At 45.5% G+C, this 27,974-nt stretch overlaps 1 protein-coding gene and 1 long non-coding RNA gene across 6 annotated transcripts; both read left to right on the plus strand.

Annotated features, from left to right (window-relative positions):
- The first annotated feature begins 19 nt into the window (after positions 1 to 19).
- On the plus strand, positions 20 to 27,949 carry Bpnt1 (3'(2'), 5'-bisphosphate nucleotidase 1). 5 transcript variants are annotated; one of them, XM_039091064.2, is made up of 10 exons: positions 20 to 95; positions 8,757 to 8,883; positions 12,012 to 12,116; positions 15,950 to 16,057; positions 17,442 to 17,490; positions 19,231 to 19,322; positions 20,343 to 20,387; positions 22,818 to 23,015; positions 24,565 to 24,670; positions 26,865 to 27,949. In XM_039091064.2, the coding sequence occupies exons 2-10, from the start codon at positions 8,764 to 8,766 to the stop codon at positions 27,011 to 27,013; spliced, it is 972 nt and encodes a 323-aa protein (XP_038946992.1). In that variant the 5' UTR covers positions 20 to 95; positions 8,757 to 8,763; the 3' UTR covers positions 27,014 to 27,949. The 5 variants fall into 5 exon arrangements, with proteins under 5 accessions (XP_038946992.1, XP_006250491.1, XP_006250493.1 ...); XM_006250429.4 differs by lacking the exon at positions 20 to 95 and adding an exon at positions 2,946 to 3,114; XM_006250430.5 differs by lacking the exon at positions 20 to 95 and adding an exon at positions 3,016 to 3,169.
- LOC134481540 (uncharacterized) lies at positions 8,897 to 10,561 on the plus strand. The gene is made up of 2 exons (XR_010057122.1): positions 8,897 to 9,854; positions 10,230 to 10,561. It is a non-coding gene; the product is annotated as an uncharacterized LOC134481540 (long non-coding RNA).
- Positions 27,950 to 27,974: the final 25 nt, after the last annotated feature.

A 27,974-nucleotide genomic window follows, 5' to 3' on the forward strand; every position in this document is an offset into this window, starting at 1 on the left:
GGCGAGGTCTTCCGGGTTGGAAGTCTGTAACTCTACATACCTTCCCCAAGGTCTTGCAGGAATAAAGAAAGGTGTTTGTGGGTGCGTGCGTTTGGGTGAGTGGTGGTGGGGACACTGTCAGTCAACTTTTCCCAATCATATACATTTAATTAGCTTGTCCAGGGTCAAAATCATAAGTACCAAAGTTAAAGTTCAGTGGTAAAGCAGGGGTTTCTCAGCACTTGGATGGCAGAACTAGTCGGATCTCCGAGTTCAAGGATAGTTCCACAGGACAGCCAGAGGTACACAGGTTAACAACTGTAATATTGCCATTCCTATGGTACACTTTAACAAAAATGTATAAAAGGTGACAAAAGGTAAACACAGGCAAACCGTAAAGAATATAGCCAACGAATGCAAAAATATGCTCAACTTTGTGAGTCAGGATGACACAGTGTCGTGTAATAGGTTAGAACAAACACGAAGTTCGGTAACAAATCTTGGTGAAAAAGTGTACTGCCGGAGGTAGTATACAGTGTGTGATGCCTTCTCATTTCCATGCATTTGTATGGTGTGCATGTGTATGTGTGCATATTTGCATGTGTGGGCGCGCGCGCGTGTGTGTGCGCGCCTATGAAGTCCTAGACTGACGGTGGGAATAATCGTCCATACTTCTTCCACCTCATTCAAGGAGTTACAGTCTCTCAGTGAAACGAAGAGCTGGTCCATCTGGTTAGTCTCTCAAAGCACCTGGCTCGGGGGAGGCGGGACTTACGCACCTGGAATTATACACGGTATTTAAGTGTTTTGTGAATTCCCGTGTTTGTACCACCATCTCCCCAGCTCTGTAGTGAATGACAACATTTAGAATGCCGTTCTTCTCTGAACTGCACTTTCCTGTCCCGGAGCCTGACTGACAGCTGTCAACTCACAGCAGCAGGATGAAAACCCCACCCTCAAACTCTTCAGAACTAGCTGCATTCTATCAACTGGCTGTTTTCTGGGAAGTCCTATGAGAAGATATGTAGCTTGTCTTAGCTACTTTGTGGGTTCTTCTTTTCCCATGCTTTATTCTCCCAGTTTCACCCCCCATGGCTAGGTAGGAGAAAAACAAGGATAGAAGATGATGTGTTTATAAAAAGATAAAGAGAGGATACATCCCGGGTTTCAGCACCAATGTGTTTGTAAAAGGATAAGGAGAGGGGAGATGTGCTCTATGGCGGTCTGAGGAAAGAGGGTGCCTCAGCGGGCCGATGCTGAGACATCCCTCCCCACTGAGGGACCAGCCACACTATGGTATATAGTATAGAATAGAGTTTATTCAGGGTGTGGGGAGGGGAGTTAGAGTAGTAGGGTAGAGAAGGAGAGGGAGAAGTAGAGAAATAGAAGAGTAGAGGCCGATCATGAGCATGTGGAGAGAAGAGGGGAGGGGAATGGGGAGAGAAGGGACAAAGGGGGAAGAGGGTGAGAGCAAAAAAGAACAAGAGAGCAAGAGCAAAAGAGAGGAGGGGCAAGCAGCCCCTTTTATAGTTCCAGGCATACCTGGCTATTGCCAGGTAACTGTGGATGTGGAGCTTAGACAAAAGAGGGGAGCTAACAGAGGGGAGAAAAACAGAGAGTCCTGAATCTTATTTCTTCTTTGAGCACAACTATGCTGCCCCTGCCCCAACTCTTGGGGCATTCTCATTTATATACTCTCAGAAAAGTTCCCAGAATTACAAACGTCACCTAATCACAGAAATTATCTGCAGCTGGCAAAACCACACCTCTGCTAAGGCGGGAAGCAAATCATAATCAGTTGCTTTGGACAGTCTGAAACAGCTCCATATCCCCACACCTGGGATTAAAGCAAAAGCTATTTGTTTTTCAAAGGAATCACAATTCCATAGTTCTCACTATAAAGATCCAGTGAGCTCACGAAAGAGGCATACTACCCAGAGTGCCCTTGGACTCTGCATCTCAGTGGCTAAGCTATAATCAGGAGAGAGATTGTATCTGGCCTTATTTATGTCAATTATTACACCGTTACAATGTAATTACAAAAACTGATGTATGCGTCTTGTAAAAGTTTTTAATTTACTTATGTGTATGAGTCTTTGCCTGCACGCATTTATGCGCACCGTGTGTGTGTGTGTGTGTGTGTGTGTGTGTGTGTGTGTGTGTCTGGTGCCGGAGGAGGTCAGAAGACGTTGTGGAACACCATGGAACTCCACGGTTTGGATGGTTATGAGCCTCTGCTGGGACCAAACCCCCGTCCTCTGGAAGAACAAATGCTGTAAACTGCCTTCTGGGCCATCTCACCAGCATCCAGTATATAGCTTTAAAGGGTGTGTGTTATAGACATTTCCCCCACACATGAAAGGCATGTCTAAACTCAGAGTAAACGCAATAAACTAAAGAAGTCTTTTCCAACCGTAGCTGTATGTAAATGGTGTGTGTGGACATTTCTCACTGGTGAGAATAAGAGTGTGTGGGGGTTTGTTTATGCTTAGAATCCAAGTACATGAAAAGCTCAGGTAGGAGGATTGCCAAGAATTCAAGGACAGCCTGAGTGAGACCGTGTGTGTGTGTGTGTGTGTGTGTGTACACATATACGGATGGACAAATGGTTTGCTTCTAATAACTAATAAAGTTTGAGAGTCGCAGAAAACACATAGAAACAAAATCTATTCATTATCATCCTAGTAAAATAATGATATGAGATTTTTAAGAAAAAAGAAGTGTTGCTTTTATGAAAAGAATCCCATAAAGGAAAGTCACTAAAAACCAAAGCCAAGCCATCATAATAGCTGTCAGGAAGATGTGTGGCTCAAGGGTAGCCTGAGATACCTAAACCCCAAGTCAGGGAGGAAACCAAGCAAAAACTGTTGTCTCCGTGAATTCAAGACGCTAGGAACCAGCTACCCTGGAACTCGGGCTTTGACGGCAGGCGGCGTTAACCTGCGCAAAACGCTCAGAAATGGGTTTTCCGACTGCTAGGAGCGCGCGCGCGGGGAGCCATGTGCGCCTGCGCCGACCTCTCGCACGCGCAGCCGCGGTCTTTCTCTGCACATTGAACTGGTGGACCTGGAGGCAGCCTGTTCTGTGACAGCGAGCCACCAGGCCGGACATCGCTTAGGGGACGCCAGGCTGACTGTAAGTTTCTCTGGCGGCCGCGCAGAGCCTCAGGCGACCCTAGTTTCTAATTCAGGTAACTGCACACCCCTGGCACAGATTAGAGGAAAGCCAGGGGTTATAGCCCCGAGCACCCGTGTGGCTACACTGCTTCTAGTTCAGACGCGTCTAGGAGCTTGAGTGGCCACATGTGGACCATTTCTTTCAAGCTGGAATAAACTCCAGGGTTATTTCGCATCCTAATTTGGAAACTTCATAAAGCAAAGATTCTTTCAGTTTTCATTTCTGCGCATTAGTAGGCTGTCGTGATTTATTCACCAGGAATACAATAGCTGCGCCGAACGATGTATACGTTTTGTTTTTGTCAGAGGGCTCCAGTAGGGAAGTTTCCTCGATCCTTGCAGACTAGGCAAATGCTTTAATGTGTCAACCTTAATCACTTCTCGTGCTCTAAGTTTGCATTTCTTTAAAATTCAGTAGATTGAGCATTTCGTGTACTTAGTGATGGACACCTTTCTTTTTCTGGGAACTGCTTGTCAACTGTCCTTGCCCCAAACAAAACAGCTCAAGTATCAGTGGATGATACAGAACTTTTCCTCTCCTTTAAGCTGGTATGAACCGGTTTTGCTTGCGTCATTTTGGACATGGAGAAGCTTTAATTTCTGTGTAAGTTCGTTAATACACCCAGTTTTTATGTTTTAGTGGCCCTTTTCAAGTTTATAAAGCCATTCCTATACTTCTTGTAGTTTCTATCTTAATTTAAATCTACTGGACTGAGAGAGAAAAACTGTTAGGCTGGCTTCAAAACCAAGGTACTCTTACCTCAGCCCCCTGAGTTTGGGGATTATAGTAGTGTGCTCCCAGCCAGGACTTCCTGGGACACTGAACAACAACAACAAAAGCCAGCATTTCGTGAGTGTGTGTGGTGTGTATGTGTGGGGGGGGTGTGCACGCTTGTGTGTGTGCATGCACACATGTGCCACAGGTGTTTGCATGGAGGGTGGAGGGCTATTTTGCAGAAGTCAGTTCTCTCCTTTCACTGTGTGGATTTGAACTCAAGCACCTTCACCAACAGAACTGTTTCACCAGTTTCCCTGGAACAGACTTTAATAAGAATGCAAGAAAGATCCAAGTGTTTTGAATGCTGTTGCCATTTGTGTATGAGTGGCCTTCTTCCTTTCTCTCTTTTTTTTTTTTTCTTCTCTCCTTTTTCCTTTAGACAGGATCTTGCTGCGTAGCCCACCTCAAATCCAGGAACTTCCTGCTTTCCTTCCCAAATGCTAGGCATGTGTCAGTACATTCGTCCGCTTCTTTCTTGGGTTTAAAATACCACCCTTAGTATGTTTGCATTCATTTCTGGAGTTTTACTGAGAGAGATTGTTCAGTTGGTAGTGTTTGCCTAGCATACATGAGGCCCAGGGTGCGCTCTCTCTCTCTGTCTCTCTCTGTCTCTCTCTGTCTCTCTCTCTCTCTCTCTCTCTATATATATATATATATATCATATTTATCTGGCTTTTTGGAAGTTGGGGTATATGTGTACATGCATGGGTGTTTGGAGAAAACACTCCACTTGGTAGCCAGCGCTAGCATGGATCTTACTATGTAACTAAGGTTGATGTGTTACTCCCAATCCTCCTGACTCAGCTTCCCAAGTGCAAGGACCAGAAGCAAGGTCACCACACCCAGCCCATTAGCTGATTATTATATTCCGATAACTGGTAATAATAAGGGGATCTCCATTAATTGTTCAGAATTTGCACCATCACACTCATTTCTATCTTTCCAAATACCTTGACCTTCAGCACTGCCGAACCAGGTTCCAAAGATAAGTTATTTTAATGCTTTTGCTGGGAACATGCTGGACACTTCTGAATCCTAATCGGCATGTTCACCATCCTTACATGAATTAAAGATAAAGGACAGAGAAGGTTTGTTGTTGTTGCTGCCGCTGCTTCTCCTCCTCCTCCTCCTCCTCCTCCCCCCCTCCTCCTCCTCCTCCCCCTCCTCCTCCTCCTCCTCCTCCCCCTCCTCCTCCTCCTTCCCCTTCTTCCTCTTCTTCCTCCTACTATGAGAAGAAACTGGTCATTTGAGCCTTGCTAATTTTCCCTTGCTACCATTCTTTGTTTTTGTCTGTTCGCTTGTTTTGTTTTGAGTCAGGGTCTTACTGTGCACACTGGCTGGCCTGTACTTGGTTTCTAGCCAGGCTGATCTCAGCCCTTTGAGGTTCCTGGCAGCCTCCTGAGTGTTCAGGTCACAGGCATACACCATTGTTTTCGACTTGTGTTATTTCTTTCCTTCTAGAGTAGCTGGCAAGTATTATAAAGATTCCTCACAAGCATGGAAGTTAAGTTAATTTCCTTTTTATTCAGTGTGTTTCTGCACTGCCTTCCTCTTAAGGCTCAAACCTAGAATGAATGCAGAAGAACCTCCTTCCCATCAGTCACTGTGTCCTCCCAAGGGTCAGAATATCCTTTGTATCCATTGCTTTCCTCACAGCGAGTGAGAAGCAACATAGGGAGAGGGTGTGTCTTATTTTGGCTCCTGGTTTACCAGAGTCCCTCACAGTGGGTAAGACATGGTGGCTGGGACTCCATTCTTGGTGGTGGAAGCTTGCCTGTGACTCCTTACATCTCTGTGGATCTGGAAGCAGAAAGCCTGACTGGAAAGCAGAGAAGCGGAGCGGGAGTCAGTGCTGGACCATAGTGAAACCTTAAGGCCCACTGTCCAGCTGTCCACTTCCTCTAACTAGGCCCAGCCTCCTGTAGGTTCTACCCCAGGGTCCTAACACAGCACCAGCACTTGGTGAGCATGTATTCATTCAGACACATGAGCCCTGGGGAGATAGTTACATGCAAACCATGACACTCTCCTAAAAGACACAGCAGGCTTTTTAAAAACTGTTTTAAATTATACGTCTTAGATTCTATGTATGTGACTGTGTCTTAATTCCGGACAGCTATTGGTCACAGGATGGTTTTCAGTACTGCACAGTAGTTTCAGTCACATTGTTTCTCTCCCATAAAAAGGATTTATGAGCCAGGCCGTGGTGGCATTCTCTGGAGGCAAGAGCAGGCAAATCTCTGCGTGTCTGTATTTAGAAATGTACTCATGAATGCAGGAGCCCATGGAGGTCAAAAGAGGACATCTGGTCCCTTGGAGCGGGAGTACTAGTGTTTGTGAGCAGCCCCATGTGGGTTCTGGGATCTGACCTCTAGTCCCCTACAAGAACATCTTAACCCTTGAGCCATCTCTCCCGCCCCTCTCCTTTTGTTTTTAACACTCCTGTGTATCCATGCTGAGCAGCCAGAACGAAGGAGACATTAAATATGTTTAGCCAGTTTGTGGGCTGCTTATCTGTAAAGTCAGAGCCTTCCACGCAGTACTTAGTAATCACAGCAACTCTGTACTAATACGTGGTTTTTCTGATTTATGAGTTCATGGATTGAGAGTTGAAGTGGCTTTCCTAAAAGTCGACAGCTAATGTTTGGCAGGGTGTGGCCATCGAGAGTTGACTCACTCCGGAGTCTGTGTCTTTAATATCTAGCTTTTGAAAGGTCATGAAGAAGTAGTGCTTCAGGTAAGACTCAGAGGAAAGATGGAAAGAGGGAGGACGCGTGTAATGTGAGCTGCTGTAAGGACGTTAACTTAGTGGCTGCTTTAGCCTTGTTTGTAAGCCACCTGTCACGACAAAAGATAATTCCCGCTTGGGTTCCTGGGGAAGACTGGAGCAGATGTGGGAAGGCTAGTAAGAATCTCTGTACACGTTTATGTCATAGCTTTTCTTTATACCAAGAACTAAAATTGTATATATTTCTTTTAAAATTACGGTAAGAAAACTATTAGGGCCAGGAGGAGTAGTAATCTTTCTATTATTATGTCTTACAAACAGATGCTCTCTTTGAATTGTAGTTCATAAGCATAGCGTGCATTTATTAAGGGAAGTAGTGAGCAGGCAGCCTGGAAATGTTCTGTGGGAAGAAGAAAATGCTGCATATATCTGGCAGGCTCTAGAGGAAGTGAATTAATCTTGCCTGAAGCCTGACAAGGCTCGAACGGTTCTTGAATTGGCTCAAGGGTGAAGGATACGTATGGGAAGCTATAGCGAGAGAATTACTTCTCCATCACCACTCCCACAAGTTCAACTCTCAGCGGTTAGCCATTCACTGAGTGTGGTTCAGTGAGAAAGAACTTGACTGGGAAGGCCTCTGGTGTGATTTCCCAGCATTCCTCCCGCTCCCCCAAAAGGTGCTGGGTGGGGTTAGTAATCCAGAACTACATTACCAGTACAAAGTACATTAGATAAATGTCTGTTCACAGATAGAAAAGGTGGGGTAAGGCCAATGAAATATTTATTTTTTAAATTATCACTTCTGGATTTTATTTGTGGCGTGCCTTAGTCAGTAATGGTTACACCTTACTTTATCCTGCCTGCAGTGTAAAGAAAATCCACTATAGCTTGATTACAATATGAGAAAATACCCTAGATACCCTTTCATTTTCATCTTAATTCCCGACAGCTATGGCCACAGGATGGTTTTCAGTACCACACAGTAGTTTCAGTCACATCGTTTTTCTCCCTTTTTAACAAAGATTTCTGAGCCAGGCAGTAGTGGCAGCTGACTTTAATCCCAGCACTCTGGAGGCAGGAGCAGACAAATCTCTGAGTTTGAGGCCAGTCTGATCTACAGAGGGAGTTCCAGGACAGCCAGAGCTACACAGAGGAACCCTGTATTGAAAAGAAAGAAAGAAAGAAAAGAAAGAAAGAAAGAAAGAAAGAAAGAAAGAAAGAAAGAAAGAAAGAGAGGGAGGGAGGGACAGAGAGAGAGAGAGGGAGGGAGAAAGGGAGGGAGAAAGGGAGGGAGAAAGAAAGAAAGACAGACAGACCGACAGACAGACAGACAGACAAAGATGTCTGATATGACCTCAGCCAGCCCCACTGGATACTTCAGAGTGTCCTTTATAGTTTCTGCTGAAGCTAGGCATGGTGACACATATTTGTCACACCAGTGTTCAAGAGGCCAGCCTGGGCTAAATAGTGAGGCCGTCACATAAACAGAGAGTGGGGAGGCCTAGCACTCTGGAGGCTGGGCAGTTGGGTCTCTGAATTCAAAGCCACCTGGTCTACACAGGGAGCTCCCACCTGCCAGGGCTACATAGTGGCCATCACATGCAGTTGGGGTTTTGGTTGGTTGGTTTGGTTTTCATTTGCTTGTATTTAAACAGTTTGCACACAGGACCTTGAGTATGCTGGACTGCAACTAAGCGCTCTTCTCCTGAGAGTCCCTTCCCTTGCTCTCCCCTCTCGTGCACTTATCAGCTCTAGTGTTCAGAACTTCAGCTCATCAAGGCCAGATGTATTTTAGTTTTAGTTCCTAAGACTTCCACTTTGCGTGATGCACACCTCACACTCAAAACTTCTTCACCTGCTGAGTTCATTTCTCCAGGCTGCGAAAGGCTTTGTGGACTATGAACGAGTATTATGGGGTTTAAGAGAGTTAATTTCAAAATTGTGCCTTTTCCAAGTCTTTTTAGTGTGTATTTATTAAAGAGCCTGTGCCGTTAGAGGCAGCCCCAGGCATCCAGTTAATACGTGTTGGCTTGAATTCAACTATTGGATACCAGTAGCTGGTCTCTAACAAAACGTCTTTCTTTTTTCCTTCAAGGTTGATCATGGCTTCCAGCCACAATGTGTTGATGCGGCTGGTAGCCTCCGCATACTCTATCGCTCAGAAGGCAGGAACCATCGTCAGGTGTGTCATCGCTGAAGGAGACCTGGGCATCGTGCAGAAGGTACTGCAAATCTTGTCTTTTCTGCAGTCATGGTGTTCCTCATAGTAGGTAAAGATTGTCACATTGTAGACCAACTGACGATTAAAATAATGGAGATTTTTAGTTTGGATCTCTGCTTTGAAAATAGCTCCAGATTTTATCTAAGATCTTTCTATGCATGACTGGATCTTTTGACTGACATTTAGCTCCAGAACAGATCCCAGTGTTTCATAGAAAACCAAGCAGTCTTAGAACATGTGGCACGTTTGTGAAAATGCATGTTTAAATAAGTACTTATTTCATCCCAGCACTTGGGAGATGAAAGCAAGAGATCAGAAGTTCAAGGCCAGCCTTCACTATATAGTGAGTTCGAGGCCAACCTGAGCTATGTGAGACTGTGCCTCAAGCCCACCTCCATTCTCACCGCCCCCCGAAATCAGGATCCAAAGAGCAGCTTTAACATCCAGGGTAAACTGAATTGGGCATAGAATCAGCGACTGATCACTCAACAGACTTTTCTCTAACAGAGCAAAGCTTGATTCTCTGGGGCTGACACTCCCTGTGAACAGCGAGAGACTCTTTGAACTCATAGGGGGCTGGGAGTCGAAAAAAGACAAAAGAGGGGAAAGAATCACACACACACACACACACACACACACACACACAAACACACACTCGGTAGATGAAGCAAGATGAGTTGCAATGACTTTGCAGGTCCATACATACATGCCTGCATACATACATACATACATACATACATACATACATACATACATAACATTCACACATTGGGTGGAGGGGGCAAAGCTCCAACCAACTCTACATATACATGCATGTATGCATACACATGTTTGGTGATGGAGCAAAGCTCCAACGATTAAGCTCTTGCAACTTTATATTTTCTCACAGCTATCCGTCCCAGCAAAATCTTACCAGCAGTATACAATGTACAATGGGATGACATTCTGTTTTTCTTCTAGTGAATGATTACAGTGAGTATACATAAGAAAAACATGTCCCCTATACCCTCACATGATCAAAGGTTTTATGTACTGAGGATTAAAAAACAAAACAGTTTATTCCCAAAAACCTACATACATTTGTCACTAAGTAACTTGTTATAGATTAACAAAGTCTAAGCAACCAAGGTAATTTTCTCAGCCAGTTTCTCTTTATTGGAGGCTGCAAATTGCAGTCACAAAGAAAGGATCAATCATTTTATTATTTATCTTAAAAAGTAATCTTATAAGTCTTAAAAGAATCACAAATCTAAACTTTTATATAAAAACAATCTTTCATCTCTACTTTAAATCCTCAGGCTGCATTAATAGTCTACTCATTACCAATTTTTAATTAAATTCTATTAGGAAGCTGAGGACAAAAATGGATACCAGATCATCAGCCCAGCTTTAGCAAGAGATTCATGTTGGTCATATCAGTCAGGCTGCTGTTCTTGTTCCTTGACCAAACCAAAAGAGCCTCCTCGTTCAACTATTGAGAGTGCACGCCGTGGGCTGGAAAGATGGCCCAGAGGTTAGGAGCACTGACTGCTCTTCCAGAGGTCCTGAGTTCAATTCCCAGCAACCACATGGTGGCTCACAACCATCTGTACTGGGATCTGATGCCCTCCTCTGGTGTGCATGAAGACAGCTACAGTGTACTCATATACATAAAATAAATTAAAACAAAGAAAGAAAAAGAGTGCGTACCTTTCTAAAATTCAAATTGTTTTCTAAGATTTTCTATATCAGAGCCACTGGCAAAACATCTTAACCTCACTTTATTAATAATCCTCTTCAAATGCTTTCTAAGGGTGGCGGTCATTGCTAACTATCTACATCTTTACGTTCTTCCCAAGGGTGGTAATTGAATCATTAATCTGATCCAGCAGCAATGTTTGGAAAAGGTCGAGCGCTCTCATTGGAGTGCCAGTGATGTTTCCCAGTGAGGGGCTGGCAGCCCCTTAGAATCTTCCACAGGAGATTAGGAAGGATGTGAAGACTGAAAGAAGAGCATGAAGTAACATCCTCGGAACGTGTAGTCCTTGGCTCTGTCTCGGGGACTCTGCCTCACCAAGGCACACACTAACATCCACCATGGTTGCACTAATTCCATGAATTAGAATTCCACGAGTTCTAAGGCTGTTTTGCTGTTCCTCTTGCACAGCCCTCAGCAACAGGAATTCTTTCTAATACGTTAAAGAATCATCTTCAGGATGTCTGGAATTTTATAAGGATGAGTGAGAGGAAGTTACAGAGAATACTCTTCATACCCTGATAACAGAGTTTTAGCTTCACTTTGAAACAATAGAAACCTATTTCTTTTTGTCTGTGTGTTTGGTTTTGGTACTGAGACAGTTTTGCTGTGCTACATTGGCTGGCCTGGGATTCACTTTGTAGACCAGGCTGGCATAGGACCTATGGAGGCTGGCCTGGGATTCACTTTGTAGACCAGGCTGGCATAGGACCTATGAGGGCTGGCTTGGAACTCACTTTGTAGACCAGGCTGGCATAGGACCTATGGGGGCTGGCTTGGAACTCACTTTGTAGACCAGGCTGGCCTACGACTTCTGGTGAACTCGCTGCTTCGGCCTTTCAAGTATGGGGTTAAAAAAGAATATGGCACCACACTGGTGTTTCCTAGCTCTTAGCCCATTTAAAGCAGGTTGGTATCTAGAATCCTATAAAAGAATCTCTCAATTAGAGAGGAAAATATTCCAAATAATTTAAAGCTCCTTTGCAAGCTTGAACTGTTGTGGAAATGTATGTAGTTCAGTGTAGAGTGCCTGCTCAGAGTGTGTCAGGTACGTGTTCGATCTCCATCAGCACATACACACCCTGTTTCTAAACTGTGTTTGGTTATTGGTATACAGTGTCACACTGCAGCACAAGCTGATCTCAGATTCATGGCAGTCCTCCTGCCTCAGCCTTCCATGTGTTGATATTATAGTTATGCAATGCCATCCAGCTTCACTTCTCAGTCTTAATTGCTGTTAAGTCTCCGAGAAGCAGCAAGGGACATCACTAGCCGATTCATTTGGGGTTAAGCTCTGTGAAATCTAAAATATGAGAACACAGTGTAAATTATATGACCATGGTGTACTAATTGTCCCTAGTTGTATTTCTGTTGATTTGCTTTCTCTGCTACAGACCTCAGCCACTGACCTGCAGACCAAAGCAGACCGCATGGTACAGATGAGCATATGCTCTTCCCTGTCCCGGAAATTCCCGAAGCTGACGATCATCGGGGAAGAGGTGAGACGCGCCGTGCCGTGCAGATTCATACCAACCTGCCATTGAGTCGGACGCCGTGGCTAGCCCTAGCCATGGTGCTGGTGTTTGAACACAAAGTGATCCTGTTCCCTAGAGAAAAGAATCTCACTTTATAATGGCCCACTTACAGGCTAAATCTCCATTCCTAGTGATGGGAGACATGGTCACATTGTAGTGAATATGCAACTTTAAAACCGCACAGCGGGCTCAATGGTAGAACACTGCCTACTCTACCTACATGAGGCTTCTCCAGTGGGAGATGTCTCAGTAATAAGACCATGGGGCTCACATATGGGAGGCCCTGGGATTGAGAACTCGCGGTGACCGGGTTTGGTTTGCCTACCTGCCCTTCCTTTCAGAAGTTAGACTTGTATACCTAAAACTGAAACAGTGGACTGTGTCTTGGTTTTGTTTTTATTAAGTTAGCTCTTTGACAGTTTAGTGCACGTATGTAATACAGTCTGATTGCCCATTCCCCATACTCTTGGATTCCCCTCCTACCCACCCCTGCCCCTTTCCCAAATTCATGACATTTGCCTTTTTTCCTTCCCATTAGTGTAACCGGGATCATTTGTGTGACCATTTCAGTGGGACCATCCATTGGTCATCAGTAGTACACAACTGAAAGCCATGGCTTCCCCTTCCCCTGAGTCAGTCTGGAGGAAGCATCCACAGGGAAGGACAGGGCTCTGCGTAACTGTCGGTGCACTCATTCCTTTTCAGACCCCGCGCAGCAGTCTGCGGTTGTTAGAGTTCATGATTGCACCAGCTCTTACCCCAGGGATGACGTTTTGCAGTCCCTTCCCCATTTTCCAGCTCTTTCTGCCCCCTCTCCCACAGAGCCAGGTGAACCTTAGAGGGAATGGTATAAATGTCCTATTTAGAGCTGAGCAGTCAACTGTAGCTCTGTCTTAGGCAGTCATTTATCTCTCCCTCCATCATAGTTCACTAGAGAGAGAACCCTCTCTGAATAAGGCCAAGAGTGGGCATTTACTCTGGGAATTTAGAAAGCTGTTTGACACTGTGTTTAGTAAAGCTGTAGAGTTTAATTCCTAGATAGGACTCATGACATCCCTTTTTATACATTGAGTGGATTTCCAGACATGGAGTCTGTTTAAAGCTGTAAGCACGGGTTCTCATGGTGGAGTAGACCTCAAATTCAATCAGTGCAGGTAGTTACCCCATTAACAGTGATGCCACTGTTGTACCAGTGGGCACAGCTTGCCTGACAAAGGGACCTGTAGTCTCTCAGGTGCACAGATGCGCGATATTTCCTTCCCCGTCTGCAGAGAACCTTCTAGCACTGTGAAAGTGGCCAGCCAGCAGGGAGAGTGACTGACTTGACTTCTGACCTCTCTGTCTCATGCACCAAAGTGTGTGGTGTCATTAGCAGTAAGGTCTTATCATCTAATGCTCCTGGGCACCGAGAAATGACAAGTGCCTATATTGTTTTAGGGACCTCTAGGATCTCCCTGATCAACCTATAAGAAATCACTACACACACAGCATTTGGGGTTTTTAATGAGCCATAATTTAAAAGGGTAACAGTTTCTAGGTATCTCCCTGCCAACTTAAAAAAAAATCCTAGTTATTATGAATAAAGTGACAATAAACAGATAAATTAATTCCCAACAGTGAGATGTCAGGCCTCCGGACAGTAGTATCTGGGCCATGTGCTGGGCTACAGTAGCTCTGTTCTTAGTGTCTTTTTTCTTTTCTTTTCTTTTCCTTTCTTTCCTTTTCTTTTCTTTTCTTTTCTTTTCTCTTTTTCAGAGCTGGGGACCGAACTCAGGGCCTTGTGCTTGCTAGGCAAGCGCTCTACCACTGAGCCAAATCCCCAACCCCGAAGTTGAACACTTTTAAAAAGTTTATTTTCATTCCTATTACTGTTGAGAATTCTCTGTCTATTCTGTATCCCATTTTTGCTGTTATTTGTTGACACAGGGTCTCTCTATGTAGCCCTGGCTGTAGACCAGAGTTATCTCAAAGCTCACAGAAATCCATCTACTTTTACCTCCCAGGTGCTGGGATGAAAGGCATGCAGATTTTTAAAGTTATTATTATTTATTTGTGAGTGTGTGTCTGTGTGTCTTTGTCTGATCTGTGTATGTGGACGGATGTTTTGCTTGCCTGGATATTTCTGCTTCACATGTGAGCCATTTACCTGCAGTGGCCAAAAGAGGGCATCAGGTCCCAAGAACTGGAATTACAGATGGTTGTGAGCTGCTATGTGGGTGTTGGAGAGCAAGCCTGGATCCTCTGGAAGAGCAGCCATTGTTCCTACCTCCTTAGCCAGCTCTCCAGCTCCTGGAGTTGATTTCTTGTTCAAGCCAAGAAAGAAGGGTCAAGTTTCATTCTTCTACATGTAGACATCCAATTTTCCCAGCACCATTTTTTGAGATGCTCTTTCTTCCTGTGTGTATTTTTGGTGTCTTTTTCAAACGTCAATTGTATGACATTAGTTTGGGCTTTCCATTCTGTCGCACTGATCTACACGTGGGTTTTAGTGCCAGCACCTTGCCCTTTGTTACCCTGGCTCTGTAGTGTGGCTGGAGATCAGATACAGTGATGCCTCCAGCCTGGTTATTTTAGCTCAGGATTGTTTTGGCCGTCTGGGCCTTTTGTGCTTTGCATCATTCATTATACCGAGCAGGGAGACCTTTCTCCTAGTCTCTGCCTTGACTTCTTTAGAGTTTTTTTTCTTTTGAGACAGAGTCTCACTATGTAGTCTTGGCTGGCCAGGAACTCAGTGTGTAGACAAGGATTTTCTCTGATCTTAAAGCTTTCATTGTGGAGGTTCTTCACCCCTCGCTTGGGTTTCCTCTGAGGTGCTTTGTTTATTGAGGCTGCTATAAATGTGACTGTTTCTCTGGCTTCTTCTTCAGCTTGTTTGCCATTGGTATAAGGATGTCGTGTTTGTGCCCTGACTCTGCAGAAAGTATCAGTGATTCTAGGGGCTTTCTGGGGCGACTGCAGGGTCCCCATGCAGGACGTTATATTCTCTGTAGACCAGAACACGCCAACTTCTTCATTTCCTAGCGATATGCTCCATTGTGTTCTTACTGTTCTAGCTAAGACTAACACCATATCGACGGCCCTGTCTCATTTCTAGTTTAATGTTGGTGTTTGTTTGGCAGGGTCTCATCATTTAGCCCAGGCTGGCCTTATAGCCCAGGCTGGTCTTGAATTCTTCCTGTTTCATCCAACCAAGTGCTGGGATTATGGTACACTGGGCTCCATAAAAAGGTGTTGTTTTTGTTTGTTTGTTTGTTTGTTTGTTGTTTAATGTTCTTTTCTCTCTGCACTCACATTGTCCCTCTGTGGTGCTGGAGATCGTACCCAGAGTCTGGTGTGTCCTGGGCAACTGCTGACCACTGAGCTGCATCCCAAGCCCCTTGTGTAGCTCAACACCCAGGTCCCTGCATTCCAAAGGAAACTGGGGAAACAGAAATGTGTAAAGGAAAATGGATTTATTTACAATTTTAGGTAAACATGGACGAGGAAAAGATTTTGTGTTCCTTCTAGATGTTCCTGAATCGGGCTTTAAATGCAGCCTGGACCCAGCTGTGAGGCTGTCTGTGAGGAGGCCATTCCGGGTGCCACACTGCACACTCAGGATGGAAGCTCCCGGGCAACTCTAGCTGCTGATGTCATCTCCTCCAGCTCCTGCTGGTCTTGTACTAGGCTTGCCATAAAGGCTCTAAACCTGAGGCAAACAGAAGTGGTTAGGCACCCAGTTGCTGTGTATCCTTTTAGGGACACGATGCATTATGGGAACAGACAGCTTCAATGGTGTCACCTTGTCTCTGCTTCAGGACCTGCCTCCTGGAGAAGTGGATCAAGAACTGATTGAAGACGGGCAGTCGGAGGAGATCCTGAAGCAGCCGTGCCCATCGCAGTACAGTGCAATCAAGGAGGAAGACGTAAGGTCCATCTGCATGCATTGAGCTCTCAGTCTGTGGCTGCTGCCACTGGGAGGGAATACAGTCTGTCTATAAGACAGAAACGTGTGCTTACAAACTAGGGCAGCCAGTCACCGAGTCTGTCAGAGGCAGCAGAAGCAGCAGGGTTCAGGTGGATGTGTGACCACCCTCAGCTCACTGTCTTCTGTAGATCTCTGTCTTCTAGAATCTTATTTAAAGTGGTTTTAACAAGAGTCCTCGCCGTTAGGTCGATTTGGTAAGAAAGCATTGTGTGGGCGGTGGGGCTTTGAAAACCACAGGTATCTTCTCAGTTGGGCTGGAGAGGTGGGTGGCAGTTAAGATCCCTGGCTGCTCTTAGTGAGGATCCACGTTCAGCTCTCAGCAACCACATTGGGTGGCTAACAGCTCCAGGGACCCTGCTTTTAAAGTACTCAACATTGCACCTAGAGAATAATTACTATGAGGAGTAAGTTCTGTTCTGTGGGAAGAAGCATAAAAGGATAACAAGACGTGCCATCAGAACCCACCTCTGTAATGAGAGGGAATGGGAGGACATCCTGAATCATGTTAAGTCCTAAGCCAGAGGAATTTCTCCTTTAGTCTAGCATCCAATTTGTAAGCCATTCCATGTTCCTAGGTTACTGAGACTTGTGTCCTTAAGGTGATCAAACCTTGTATTTATGTTTTAAATCAGTATGTACAGGCCAGGCATGCTGGCACAGACCTATAGTCCTAGCACTCAGGAGGCAGAGGGAGGTGGATCTGTGCGTTTGAGGCCAGCCTGGTCGGTATAGTGAGTTCCAGGACAGCCAGGGCTATGTAGAGAGCTCCTGTCTTACACACACACGCACACACACACACACACACACACACACACGCACACACGCACACACGCACACACACACACACACACCACATACACACATACGCACATCAGCTCTTACATATTTACATATAGATGAGTAACAACTTTACATTGTTCAAACTATTCTAGTGCCTTCCTCCCTGTAGTGCCATCTAGAGCTAAGTTAGATCATGATTTTGTGCTTTGTGTCCAAGTTACAGCTTGCAGTGGGCATTATCAGCTAAGCATTGTAGAACTTGCAAGGGTTCCTAAGTCGGTCTTGTTTACTGTAAGAGGACTTACTCCGTGATGATGAAGCCTTTTCTGACAGTTGAAGCTGAAGGTGCTGGCTTACGCCTCCACAGTGACGTGTTCACATGTCTCACATGTGTTCACATGTGTTCACATGTCTCACATGTGTTCACATGTCTCACATGTGTTCACATGTGTTCACATGGGGTGATTGAATCTCTTCGGTTCTCTCTGAATTTCACATACTTCATACGGACATTCCCTCTCTCCCCCATTTTTGTTTTGCAGCTTGTGGTTTGGGTTGACCCCGTAGATGGTACCAAGGAATACACTGAAGGTCAGTGTCTCTCACCCGCACATACTATACTAAGGCAAGGCTGTGACGCACAGATGTGATGCTCCCGTGACACATGACAAGTTGCTGTCGGGTTCTGTCTGTTGTCATACATGAGTATAACTAGAAGAGTTCATCTTCAGAAACCACCTCACATACTCTACCAGCTCCAGGTCTAAGGTCCCCCGCTGGGGAAAGTCATCCCTGTAAACTTTCTTTCCTGAGGGACTGTGCTAAATCTATGTTTTACTGGGCTAGAGAAATGCTCCACCACCCCCTGGTTCCATAGCATCCGCTCACCTGAGGTGGCAGGGGTAAGGAAAACCAGAAAGCATCGGGTTAAAACCAGAGGCATAAAAGTCAGGAGGAGTCGTGTGATAGCTCACACCTGTGATCTCGGTGCCCTGATGAGTTTGAGCCCATCTTCAGTGATGCACATGGTAAGCCCTGGGTCAGCCTGGGTTGGACCTTTTCTAGGCCAGGCAAAGCAGGAGTCAGAAGACCCTCAGTCTCAGGGCTGGACTTCCGGTTTTAAAAGCCTAGAGTTGTAGTTCTGATTTAAAGATCTGCACCGAGAACTTGTGAGGCTGAGGCAGGAAGACTGTGAGGTCAGCCTGACCTTCACAGTGAGTTCCAGGTCAGCCTGAGATAAAGGGGCAGCGCGAGGCCAGAATGACCTCCAAAGGTCTTTTATTGGTCCCCAGCTTCGTGGAACTTTCTTATAACTGCCAGGGAGAATGTTCTCAGCCCTTGGAGGGGATAGAGTGAGTGACTGAGTGGGGTCTGTGTATGTGCTTGTGCATGTCTGTGCTTGCGCGTGTGTGTAACAGAAACATATACTGTGAGGGTGCATATGTTCAGAATGCATATGTACTGTGTGAGAGTCAGTGTGTTTTCATGTGTGTGCATGTACTCATGTGTGTTTGTATGAGTATGACCCATGCATATGTACTCTAGGGGGTATACTTATGTACTCCATGCTGTGTGTGTGTGCTGAAAACATCTCTGAAGCCCATTGGGAAACAGGAAATCTACCAGAGAGCTTTGTTAACCACTGACTCGGGTAAGGGGAGTCCTGCATGTAACAGATCACCACTGTCACATGTCACAGATCACTGCTGTCATACATTACAGATTACCACTGAGTGATCCAGTGCCATGTAATGATCTCTAGTCCCAAGGTTGGAAAGTCTGGGGAGGAACTCAGTCTGGTCTGGTCCTGCATGTCAGAGTGCACTGATGGGACAGAAGGAGCAAGAGTTGTCTAGAGGTGGCTTTAATGGGTTTGCAAACTATTAAGGAGAGTGTGGTATGGTTATTGATTCAATTTAGTGGCTATGATCCCCACTTCGTCCTTCAGTTTTCTCTGGGCTTGTGCACTTGCCTAGAGCTGTCCATGGGTGAATCACTGCAAATCCCCTCCCTTTACTACAAAAGTGGTGAGCTGTCAGGTATGGTGCACACCTGATCTCTGCCCTCGGGAGGTGGAGGCAGGTGGATTTCTTGAGTTTGAGGTCAGCCTGGTTTACAGAGCAAGTTACAGGACAACCAGGGCTACACAGAGAAACTGCCTGGAACAAACAAAAAGTATGATGATGATGGGGAAGAAGAGGAGGGGGAGGAGGAAGAAGAGGAGGAAGAAGAGGAAGAGGGAGGGGAGGAAGAGACTAGCAGCTGTTGTTTGACGTACTGATGGTAAACCAGAACCTGGGAGAGTGACTTACTTACTTCTCTCCTTCATAGGTCTTCTTGACAATGTAACAGTGCTCATTGGGATTGCTTATGAAGGAAAGGCCATCGCAGGCATCATCAACCAGCCATATTACAACTACCAGGTACTACTGCCAACGGCACAGGGATGTTGGATATGTAATTACAGGGTCTGCTGAGGCCAGAGGCCATCCCATCCAGGTGTCATCTCACCCATTTGCCCAAGCAGCCACTTGGGGACAGGCTCCTCGGGGCACAGATTTCCAAGCTGCTGTTCAGCTATTAAACTAGAACTTTCTGAAGGTATTGGGGCCAGGATATAGATGGGGTTGAATAGACTGTATGTACTGAACTGTTATGTACTTATATTCAGTTGCTGTAGTTCTGAAATTACCCATTTTGTTCTTGATTAGCATAGTCATCAAGACACCTGGGTTACAGGTACCTCTTAAAGCACATTTGTAGAAGCAGACCACGTCAACAAAGAAGAGCTGTTAGCCATGTTGCCTTCCAAGAAACACCGTGCAGTGCCTGAAGCATGTCAGTTCAGTCAGCCAGCTAGTGATGCTTGTTGCTCCTTCTTCCTATGTTTCTTCCAACCTGCTTTGGCTTCCTGCTGTGCTTCAGAGACACTGTCTCCTTTAGAGACAAGAGATTAGTAAAATTTCAGAGCAAGAATATATCATTGAATTTTGAAGAAATCATTGAAGTCAAATACTTAGTTTCATATTAGTATGGAAGTTGGTAAACTTTGGAAAACAAACTAAGCAGAGTGTGGCTCTCACTTCTCAATGTCCGATTCATATTGGTTTAGTTGTAACTAAACTCACTTAGCTACCTGCTGCTTGTATGATTGGGAATTTGATTTATTGCTTGGGGTTTCTCAGAGTGGCTTTGCATGGTTGGGTGAGTCAGACCGAAGTGCTCAGGTGTTCGTCCTTCTAATGTGGCACTGCTGTCTACACAGTAGCACATGTGGGCGCAGGTCTGTAATGTTAACCATAGTCCTTAAATGAAGGGTAATTCCTAGGGAAAAGGTTTGCATGGGCCCTTTCATCTAAATTATCGATGTAAGTACTTAGGAATTGTTAATGATTTTCATCCCTTGTGTCTGAGACTAGAAAACTTGTATTCATTTTCCACAGAACAATGAAAAGGAGAAGCTCAGGGAGCACAGGAATGAAGCAAAGGTGAGACACAGCTAGGACCGGTTCCAGGTCTAGGGAGGAAAGAGGCAGGCACTGTGGCCCCGTTCTGTCCTGGGAACCAGCTCATTTCCTCCTGCTCTGGGCTCTTCTTCCTCCTCCTAGTGCTGCGTTCTCTCACCTTCTTTGTGCTCTGTGTGCCTTAACGTGTGTTGCAACAAGTAGGGACAGACGGTTGGCTGCTGCTGCGGCTAACGCTGACGATGGATAGTCATTGGCGTAGCTGAAGTTTATCAGACGCTCACTGTGATTCACAGGTGTCAGCTCCTGTACTACTGACCACATAGCTGTGCATACTAAAGAAAGGGACACTGAGTGACCCGCTAGTGCAGGCTGTAACCTCAGACACTCAAGAAGCCAGGGCCAGATCCTTGTAACCTCGGGAGGCCTGGGCAACAGAATGAGCTCAAGAACAGCCAGGAACTAAGTGAGACGGCAGTCACAAAGTAAATGTAAAAGAAGGCTGGGAGTGTGGCTCAGCACCGTCGAGTGCTGCCTGCCCAGGCTGTCTTCACCTCAGAATTCTCCTGCTTCTACCTCCTACACATTGAATTAAAGCTTCATGAGCGTGAGCTACCATGCAGCCCATGAGAACTTTCCAGACTCCAAGTCTACAGTACAGTCTGGAGGGAAGAGAGGAAGCACACTAACATCCCAAGCAGCTAATCCTTAGTTTTGGTTCCCCAGTGCCCCATGGCAGGAGGCACAGTCAGTATTTGGCCTTCTCAGAGAATGTCTCCCCGAGAAGAGTCTTCCCACCCGTCTGTTTCCCATACCTAGAGAGTGCCGGTGTTCAAAGGCCTGGCATTTCCTTCCGACTTGGGGGCCACACAAAGAGCTGCCTAAGCTCTAATGTCCTCACAATCGCAGCAGGGCTGTCACCTAGCTCACTGCAGCCCATGTGCCCTCTACCCACACTGTTGCCTTCTATAGATGCTCATCACACACACATTCCTTGCCAACCATCCCCCTGCCCCAGACTGTTTCCCAGGGAACACAGCCTGTAGCATAAACTTGTTTCATCCTGCAAACAACCAGTGTACTTCCCTAGAACAAAGGAGCAATGACTTTGAAAACATTTGAACAAGTCAGCTCAGGGTGCCCTATGTCTGCTTTGATTGACACAGCAGCACTAACCTGTGGTCCCACCTAGTTGAGAGGAGGAGGCAGGAGAATCATTTCATGGCCATCCAGGGCAATGTAGTGAGACCCCCCCCCCATCTCAAAAACAGTGCAGGGCAAAAGCAGAAAAGCTGTTCAGAACTGCAGAGATGGCGCAGGGATTGGGAGCACTCGCTGCTCTTGCAGAGGGGCCAGCACTCACATGACTGCTCGAAGCCATCTGGAACTCGAGTTTGAGGCACATGTGGTACACACAAATACGTGTAGTCAAACACTCATACACATACATTAAAGGAAGTCTTTTCCAGGCCAGCCTGATCTATGTGGTTCCAGGTCAGCCATGGCTGCACAGTGAGACCATGGCCCCGGAAATAAAACAGCACAAAAGAGCTGGACTCTGACTGGAGCTTCCTAGGCTCTCCGGTTCCAGGTCAGCCATGACTGCACAGTGAGATCATGGCCCCAGAAATAAAACAGCACAAAAGAGCTGGACTCTGACTGGAGCTTCCTAGGCTCTCAGTTTACTAACGGACTCTAGGTCTCACTGTTAACAATAATAGTATCTACTTCTGGGGTAGCTTTGAAGATCAGATGAACTAATGCGTGCATAAAGAACTTAGAGCTCAGTGTGGCTCTAACACATCCATGTCCAGCGTCCCAAGCCACCCTCACTGTACGCTGCCCAGGCTAAGAAGATGCTGGGCTGAGTTTGTTGTGTTAGCATCAATTTTACAAAACACTAAAATATGTTTCTACATGAAATATTTATTCAGCAATGTAATGGAAAGGTCTTTGCGCTCCACAGAGGAAAACACAGACTAAGAGGATATTGTCCTTGCCATTCCATCAGAGCCGTTATCATTAAAACCTTACCCCCATCTCCATGTTCATGGCCTTCAGCAAAACTCAGCCTCCCCTAGGTAACACGGCCCCTATTGTCCACTTCTGGAACCTTGGTATCTTTTAGAAGTGGCCATTTTCCGCTAACAGACAGACCGTTGGCTGATTCTAAAAGAAACAGCAATTGAATTATAAAGGTCACCTTCCTGAGGGTTTCTTTAAAACTGTTGACCAAAGCAGTAATGAGGAAAGCCAAAGTACTGTCAGGACAAACTATTTGTCTATTTACTGCCCTTAAAATTTATACAGTCACGTGTTTTTAACTTTTGGAACTAAAAAGTATGTCCTATATTGCAAACTAGGTAACTTCAACTAAGTATAGCTGGCTGACTGTTCCCTTTGTGGCTGGCATCTTTCCCCAGTGACAGTGAGCCTTGTTGTCATCTCACACAGGCAGGACCGGACGCCGTGCTGGGCAGGACCATCTGGGGAGTCCTGGGTTTGGGTGCCTTTGGGTTTCAGCTGAAAGAAGCCCCTGCTGGGAAGCACATCATCACCACCACCAGATCCCATAGCAACAAGCTGGTCACAGACTGCATTGCAGCCATGAACCCTGACAACGTGCTGCGAGTGGGAGGAGCAGGAAACAAGGTACAGAGACGACGTGCCATTGGCTCTGAAGGATACATACGTCATTGAAATACCAAGCTTACAAACTAGAAAGTAACTGAGCCTGGTGCTGCAGGCCTGTCAGCGCTGCTCCTCAGGAAGCCAAAGCAGGAGGCCACAGGGCCAAAGGTTAGAGCCTGCCTGGGCAGCTCAGTGAGACTCTGTCTCAAAATGGAGCTGCAGAGAGGGCTGGGGACTGAGCTTCGTGGGGCGGGGCACTTGGCTAGCAGGTTTGAGTCCAAGCTCAGTCTTGAGCTCACACAAAGGAAGTAAAATCAAGTGGAAAGGAGGTTAAGTATTAATAGTTTGCTACCGAAATCACATTTACAATTACAGAAATGTAAGATAAGGGGTTGAAATTATGTCTCAGTTGTACAACACACATTTAGCATGAACAATACACTGGCTTGGAACCCAACATGAGGGGAAAAAGGAAGAGTTTAAGGCTCGGGCCCCATCTCTTTCATATGTGATAACACCATGTTGCTTGCCAAGGAGCTTAGCTCCCCAGAGCACTCCAGGGGTTCCTCCTAGACCTTCCTTCTATAGACGCTGAGCATGGGCCTGCCTCTGCCCTCTGCTCCTCCCCACTCTTTCAGCCAGGCTTCCCGCCTCCTCAGAGTGTCATGATGTCATCCTGGTGACACTGCTCAGCCCCTCAAACTCATCAAGTCCAGATGGAGTTCCTCATCCTTCCACTTGCACCCCACATGATACTTGAGTGATGCCTCCATTTTCATAATTTCACAGCCAGATACGGAGTCTCCTTCCTTCCATACAACCATCAACCTGGCCCTACCTGCATACATAACCAGAACCTTCCCTGATACCTCTCCTTCTGCCTTCCTATGTGGCCAGTTGAGACGTGCCATTGTCCCTCAGAGTACTACTGGAGCCTCCTCCAAACTGCAAGGCAGTTGATGCACACAGCAGCCTAGTGTGGTGCTACAAGCCTAACACTGGAGAGGTGGGGACAGGAGAACAGGGACTCGGGTTATCCCTGGCTGAAAAGCAAGTTTGAGGCCCAGCTTGGGCTACTGGAGCCTCTGGGTCAAACCAAATAATACCATCAATGTAATGGTTCATAATTGAGTGTGGGAAGGAACAGTAGATAAGCATCAAAGCCCCTGCAAGGACTTGGACTGGTCAGTGCCACCCAGCTGCCGGGCTTGGCCACAGTGGTGTGTTGGACATGTCGCTATTACTAGGTATTGGCTGGTTTAGAAATTTAAAAGAAGTACTTGTCCACTAGCGACTATTCATATCCTCAAGAAACCCATGTGGATGAGAAAGCTTGATCTCCCTTGGGCTATGGATTGTGGCCTGTTGGATTGTACTTCTCCCCTGTAGATACCATGTATCATTGTGCGCCTGTTTTATTTTTATAATACTGCTATCGTTTACCTGCTTAGGGCTTTAATCTAAGTTTGACAGGAATTGATGAAATGTCTTTAATAGGCCTGAGCAGTTTTCCTTTTGGGCAACTCAGCCATTACATAATGGGGGATAACTGCTATTTTTGACCTTGCAGATTATCCAGCTGATTGAAGGCAAAGCCTCTGCTTATGTATTTGCAAGTCCTGGATGTAAGAAATGGGATACTTGTGCCCCAGAAGTTATCTTACATGCTGTAGGAGGTTTGTGGCTTTTGTATTGTACTCAGACATCATTTCAGCACTTTTTGTTTTTGTTATCTTATGTGTATGGATGTTTTGTCTGCATGTATGCCTGGACATGTAGACATACATGCACATGTATGTGTACCACATGCATGCCTGGGTAGAAGACATGCATGTTAGATCACCTAGAACTGGAATCACAGACAGTTGTAAGCCTCCTTGTGGTTACTGAGAATCAAACCCACATGCTCGGAGAGAGAAGCCCGTGACTGTGTTTAATGGCTGAGCCATCTCTTCAGCCCTCAATTAGCATTCTTTACCTAGACTCCCAGAGTGCAAATGTTGGAGGGAAGCCTAGCTATGATCTGTCCAAACCCATCATTCTTACCTCAGCAAGGAGCATTTCCAACTAACCTAATTTTCTTTACATTGTTTGGGTTCATGTTTGTACAGTTACTTAACTCTTATTTCGTTGGTTTTGCTGTTTGTTTGTTTTATTAAGACAAGGTCTCACTGTGTCCCTGGCTGCCCTGGAGCTCATTGTGAAATCCAGGCTCAGAAAGTCAGAGCACTTTTCCGAGAACATGAATTCAGTTCCCCGCTATCTGGTGATTTACAAGTAATAGCTCCAGCTTGGAGATGCCCTCTTCTGAGTTTTGCTGGCACAGATGTGTGAACATGCAAACACGGGGGTGGGGGTCATAGCTCAGAGGTAGAGCACCTGGCCAGGATATGAGGCCCGAGTTCTATGTTATCTTGACACAAGCTAGAGTCCTCTGAGCGCAGGGAACCTCAGTGAAGAAAATGCCTCCGTAAGATTGGGCTATAAGCAAGCCTGTGGGCATTTTCTAAATTAGCGATGGGAGAGGGCCCAGCCCATTGTGGGAGTGTCACCCTCCCTGGGTTCTAATAGTCCTGGGTTCTATAAGAAAGCAGGCTGAGCAAGCTAACAAGCAGCACTCCTCCATGACTTCTGCATCAGCTCCTGTCTCTAGAGTCCTGCTCTGTTTGAGTTCCCACCTTGGCTTTTCTCAGTGAACTGTGATTGAGGCTAAATAAGTCAAACAAACCTTTTCCTACCCAAGTTGCATTTGGTCTTGGTATTTTGTCATAACAGTAGTAACCCTGACTAAGATGGACAGGCAGACAGGCAGGCAGGCAGGCAGGCAGGCAGACAGACAGACAGACAGAAAACATTTTGGAAAGTACACCTTATAATAAAAGAAGTAGATACCAAGAAATTCAACTGTGTAGCTGGAGAGATGGCTTAGTGGTTAAGAGAATAACTATTCTTACAGAGGACTCAGGTTTAGACCCCAACGTCCACATAGTGGCTCACAACCATCTGTAATTCCAGTTCCAGTGGGTCTGGTGCCCTCATCTGACTTTTAAGGGCCCTAGGCACTCATGTGTCCACAATACACACATGCAGGCAAAACCCTATATATATAAAATAAATCTTCATTTTTTCCTAACTCTAACTCTAGTAAATAAATCTTTTTTGTTTGTTTTGGGGATTTTATTTGTTTGTTTGGCTAGTTTATTATGGTTTTTCAAGACAGGATTTCTTTGTGTAGTCCTGGCTCTCCTATAACTCACTTTGTAGACCAGCCTGGCTTCAAACTCAGAGATCTTCCTGCCTCTGCCCTCCAAGTGCTGGGACTAAAGGCATGTGCCACCAGCATCTGTAATAAATATATCTTAAAAAAAAATAAGAAGTACATGCAGACTTGAGAGCATAGGGCTCAGAGGTAGGGCTCACATCTGGTACTGGAGGCACTGGCCTCAATCTCTAGTTCGAAGACTGAGGAAAGCAGGAGGACATTGGGTGGAATAGGCCTGTGATCCTAGAACTCCTGAGGCACAGGCGAGACCACTGCGAATTCAGGAGTAGCCTACCCAGTAAGTTCCGAGCCAGCCAGGGCTCTATAGTGTACCGTGAGAACTTGTTTTAAAAATAAAGTCAAGCCTGTCAGGAAAAAAAAAAAAAGGCTGCAGACATAGCTCCGTGGTAGAGTGCTTGCCCGGTATGTGCAAAATAAGTTCAGTCCCCTGTAGAAACATTCTACAGATTCATTTAAGAATATAGTTCAGTAGTAAAACTTAATGTGAGCCCTGGGGTTCAGTTCTCTCCCATCCTGTGCCCCAAAGGAAAACCTTTGAAGCATCATGACCCAACTACCCACTAACTCTGTGTGGTGTTCTTCTGCAGGGAAGTTGACAGACATCCACGGGAATCCCCTGCAGTACGACAAGGAGGTGAAACACATGAACTCTGCTGGAGTTCTGGCTGCACTGCGGAATTATGAGTACTATGCAAGCCGCGTACCAGAGTCTGTCAAAAGTGCACTCATTCCCTGAAGGGGTCTCACTTACTTACCCAGGGGCCTCGGTTCAAAGTAACATATCTTAGAACTGATTAACTGATTGAACAATTAGAACTCCACTTGCATTCATCATTGATCAATGATTTATTAGTAGGTAGGGATAGAAGATGGAATTAAAGAATTGTCTTAGGTATATAACACAATTGTCATTTCTCCTGCCTAAAAAAAAAAAATTAGCCAAGTGGTAGCACTTATGACAGTCATGGCCATTCCAGTGGCTGAGCTAGGAGGGTTGCTTGAGCCCAGGGCCCCGAGACTAGCCTCCTTCACATAGCAAGACATAGCCCAAAAACAAAGAAGAAAAACAAAAAAGGAATTTACACTTGATCTTAGCCAAAAGGCCGAGAAGCGATCAAAAAAGGAATTTAGTTTTACCAATTAGCTAACTAGACCTGTTTTGTTGTTGATGTTGTTGTTGTTTGGTTTTTTGAGACAGGGTTTCTCTGTGCAGTCCTGGCTGTACTGAAATTTACTTAGTAGACAAAGCTGGCCTTGAGCTCAGTGATTCCCCTGCCTCTGCCTCCTGAGGGCAGGGATTAAGGGCTTGCCCCACCATACCTGGCAGAAATGTTACTGTTTTTAAGTGAAGAAATGAAAAAGGGTTAGTTCTGAATGACAGTCCAGGTCATTTGTGGAATCAACATTCCTGCTGGTAACCAGATTTCTTCAGGGCACAGTTACTCCAGAATTTCAGTTTGTTTTCTTTTCATGGTAATGTTTTAAATTTCTGATTCCAAATGAGAATGCATATAATATTATTTATGTTGATAGATTTATGGGGAAAGTTTGTCCAAGATACTTAGTCCTATCTCTTTATGTTATATATCAGATTTTTTTCAAAAGTATTTGAAAATTATAAATACTGTGAGGATTAATTTATTCTCTTGCCATTAAAAGCTATCATCAGAAAGCTGGGTAATTGCCTTTATTTCTTC

Source organism: Rattus norvegicus, chromosome 13 (assembly GCF_036323735.1).
Source record: "Rattus norvegicus strain BN/NHsdMcwi chromosome 13, GRCr8, whole genome shotgun sequence".
Classification (NCBI taxonomy): Eukaryota; Metazoa; Chordata; class Mammalia; order Rodentia; family Muridae; genus Rattus; species Rattus norvegicus.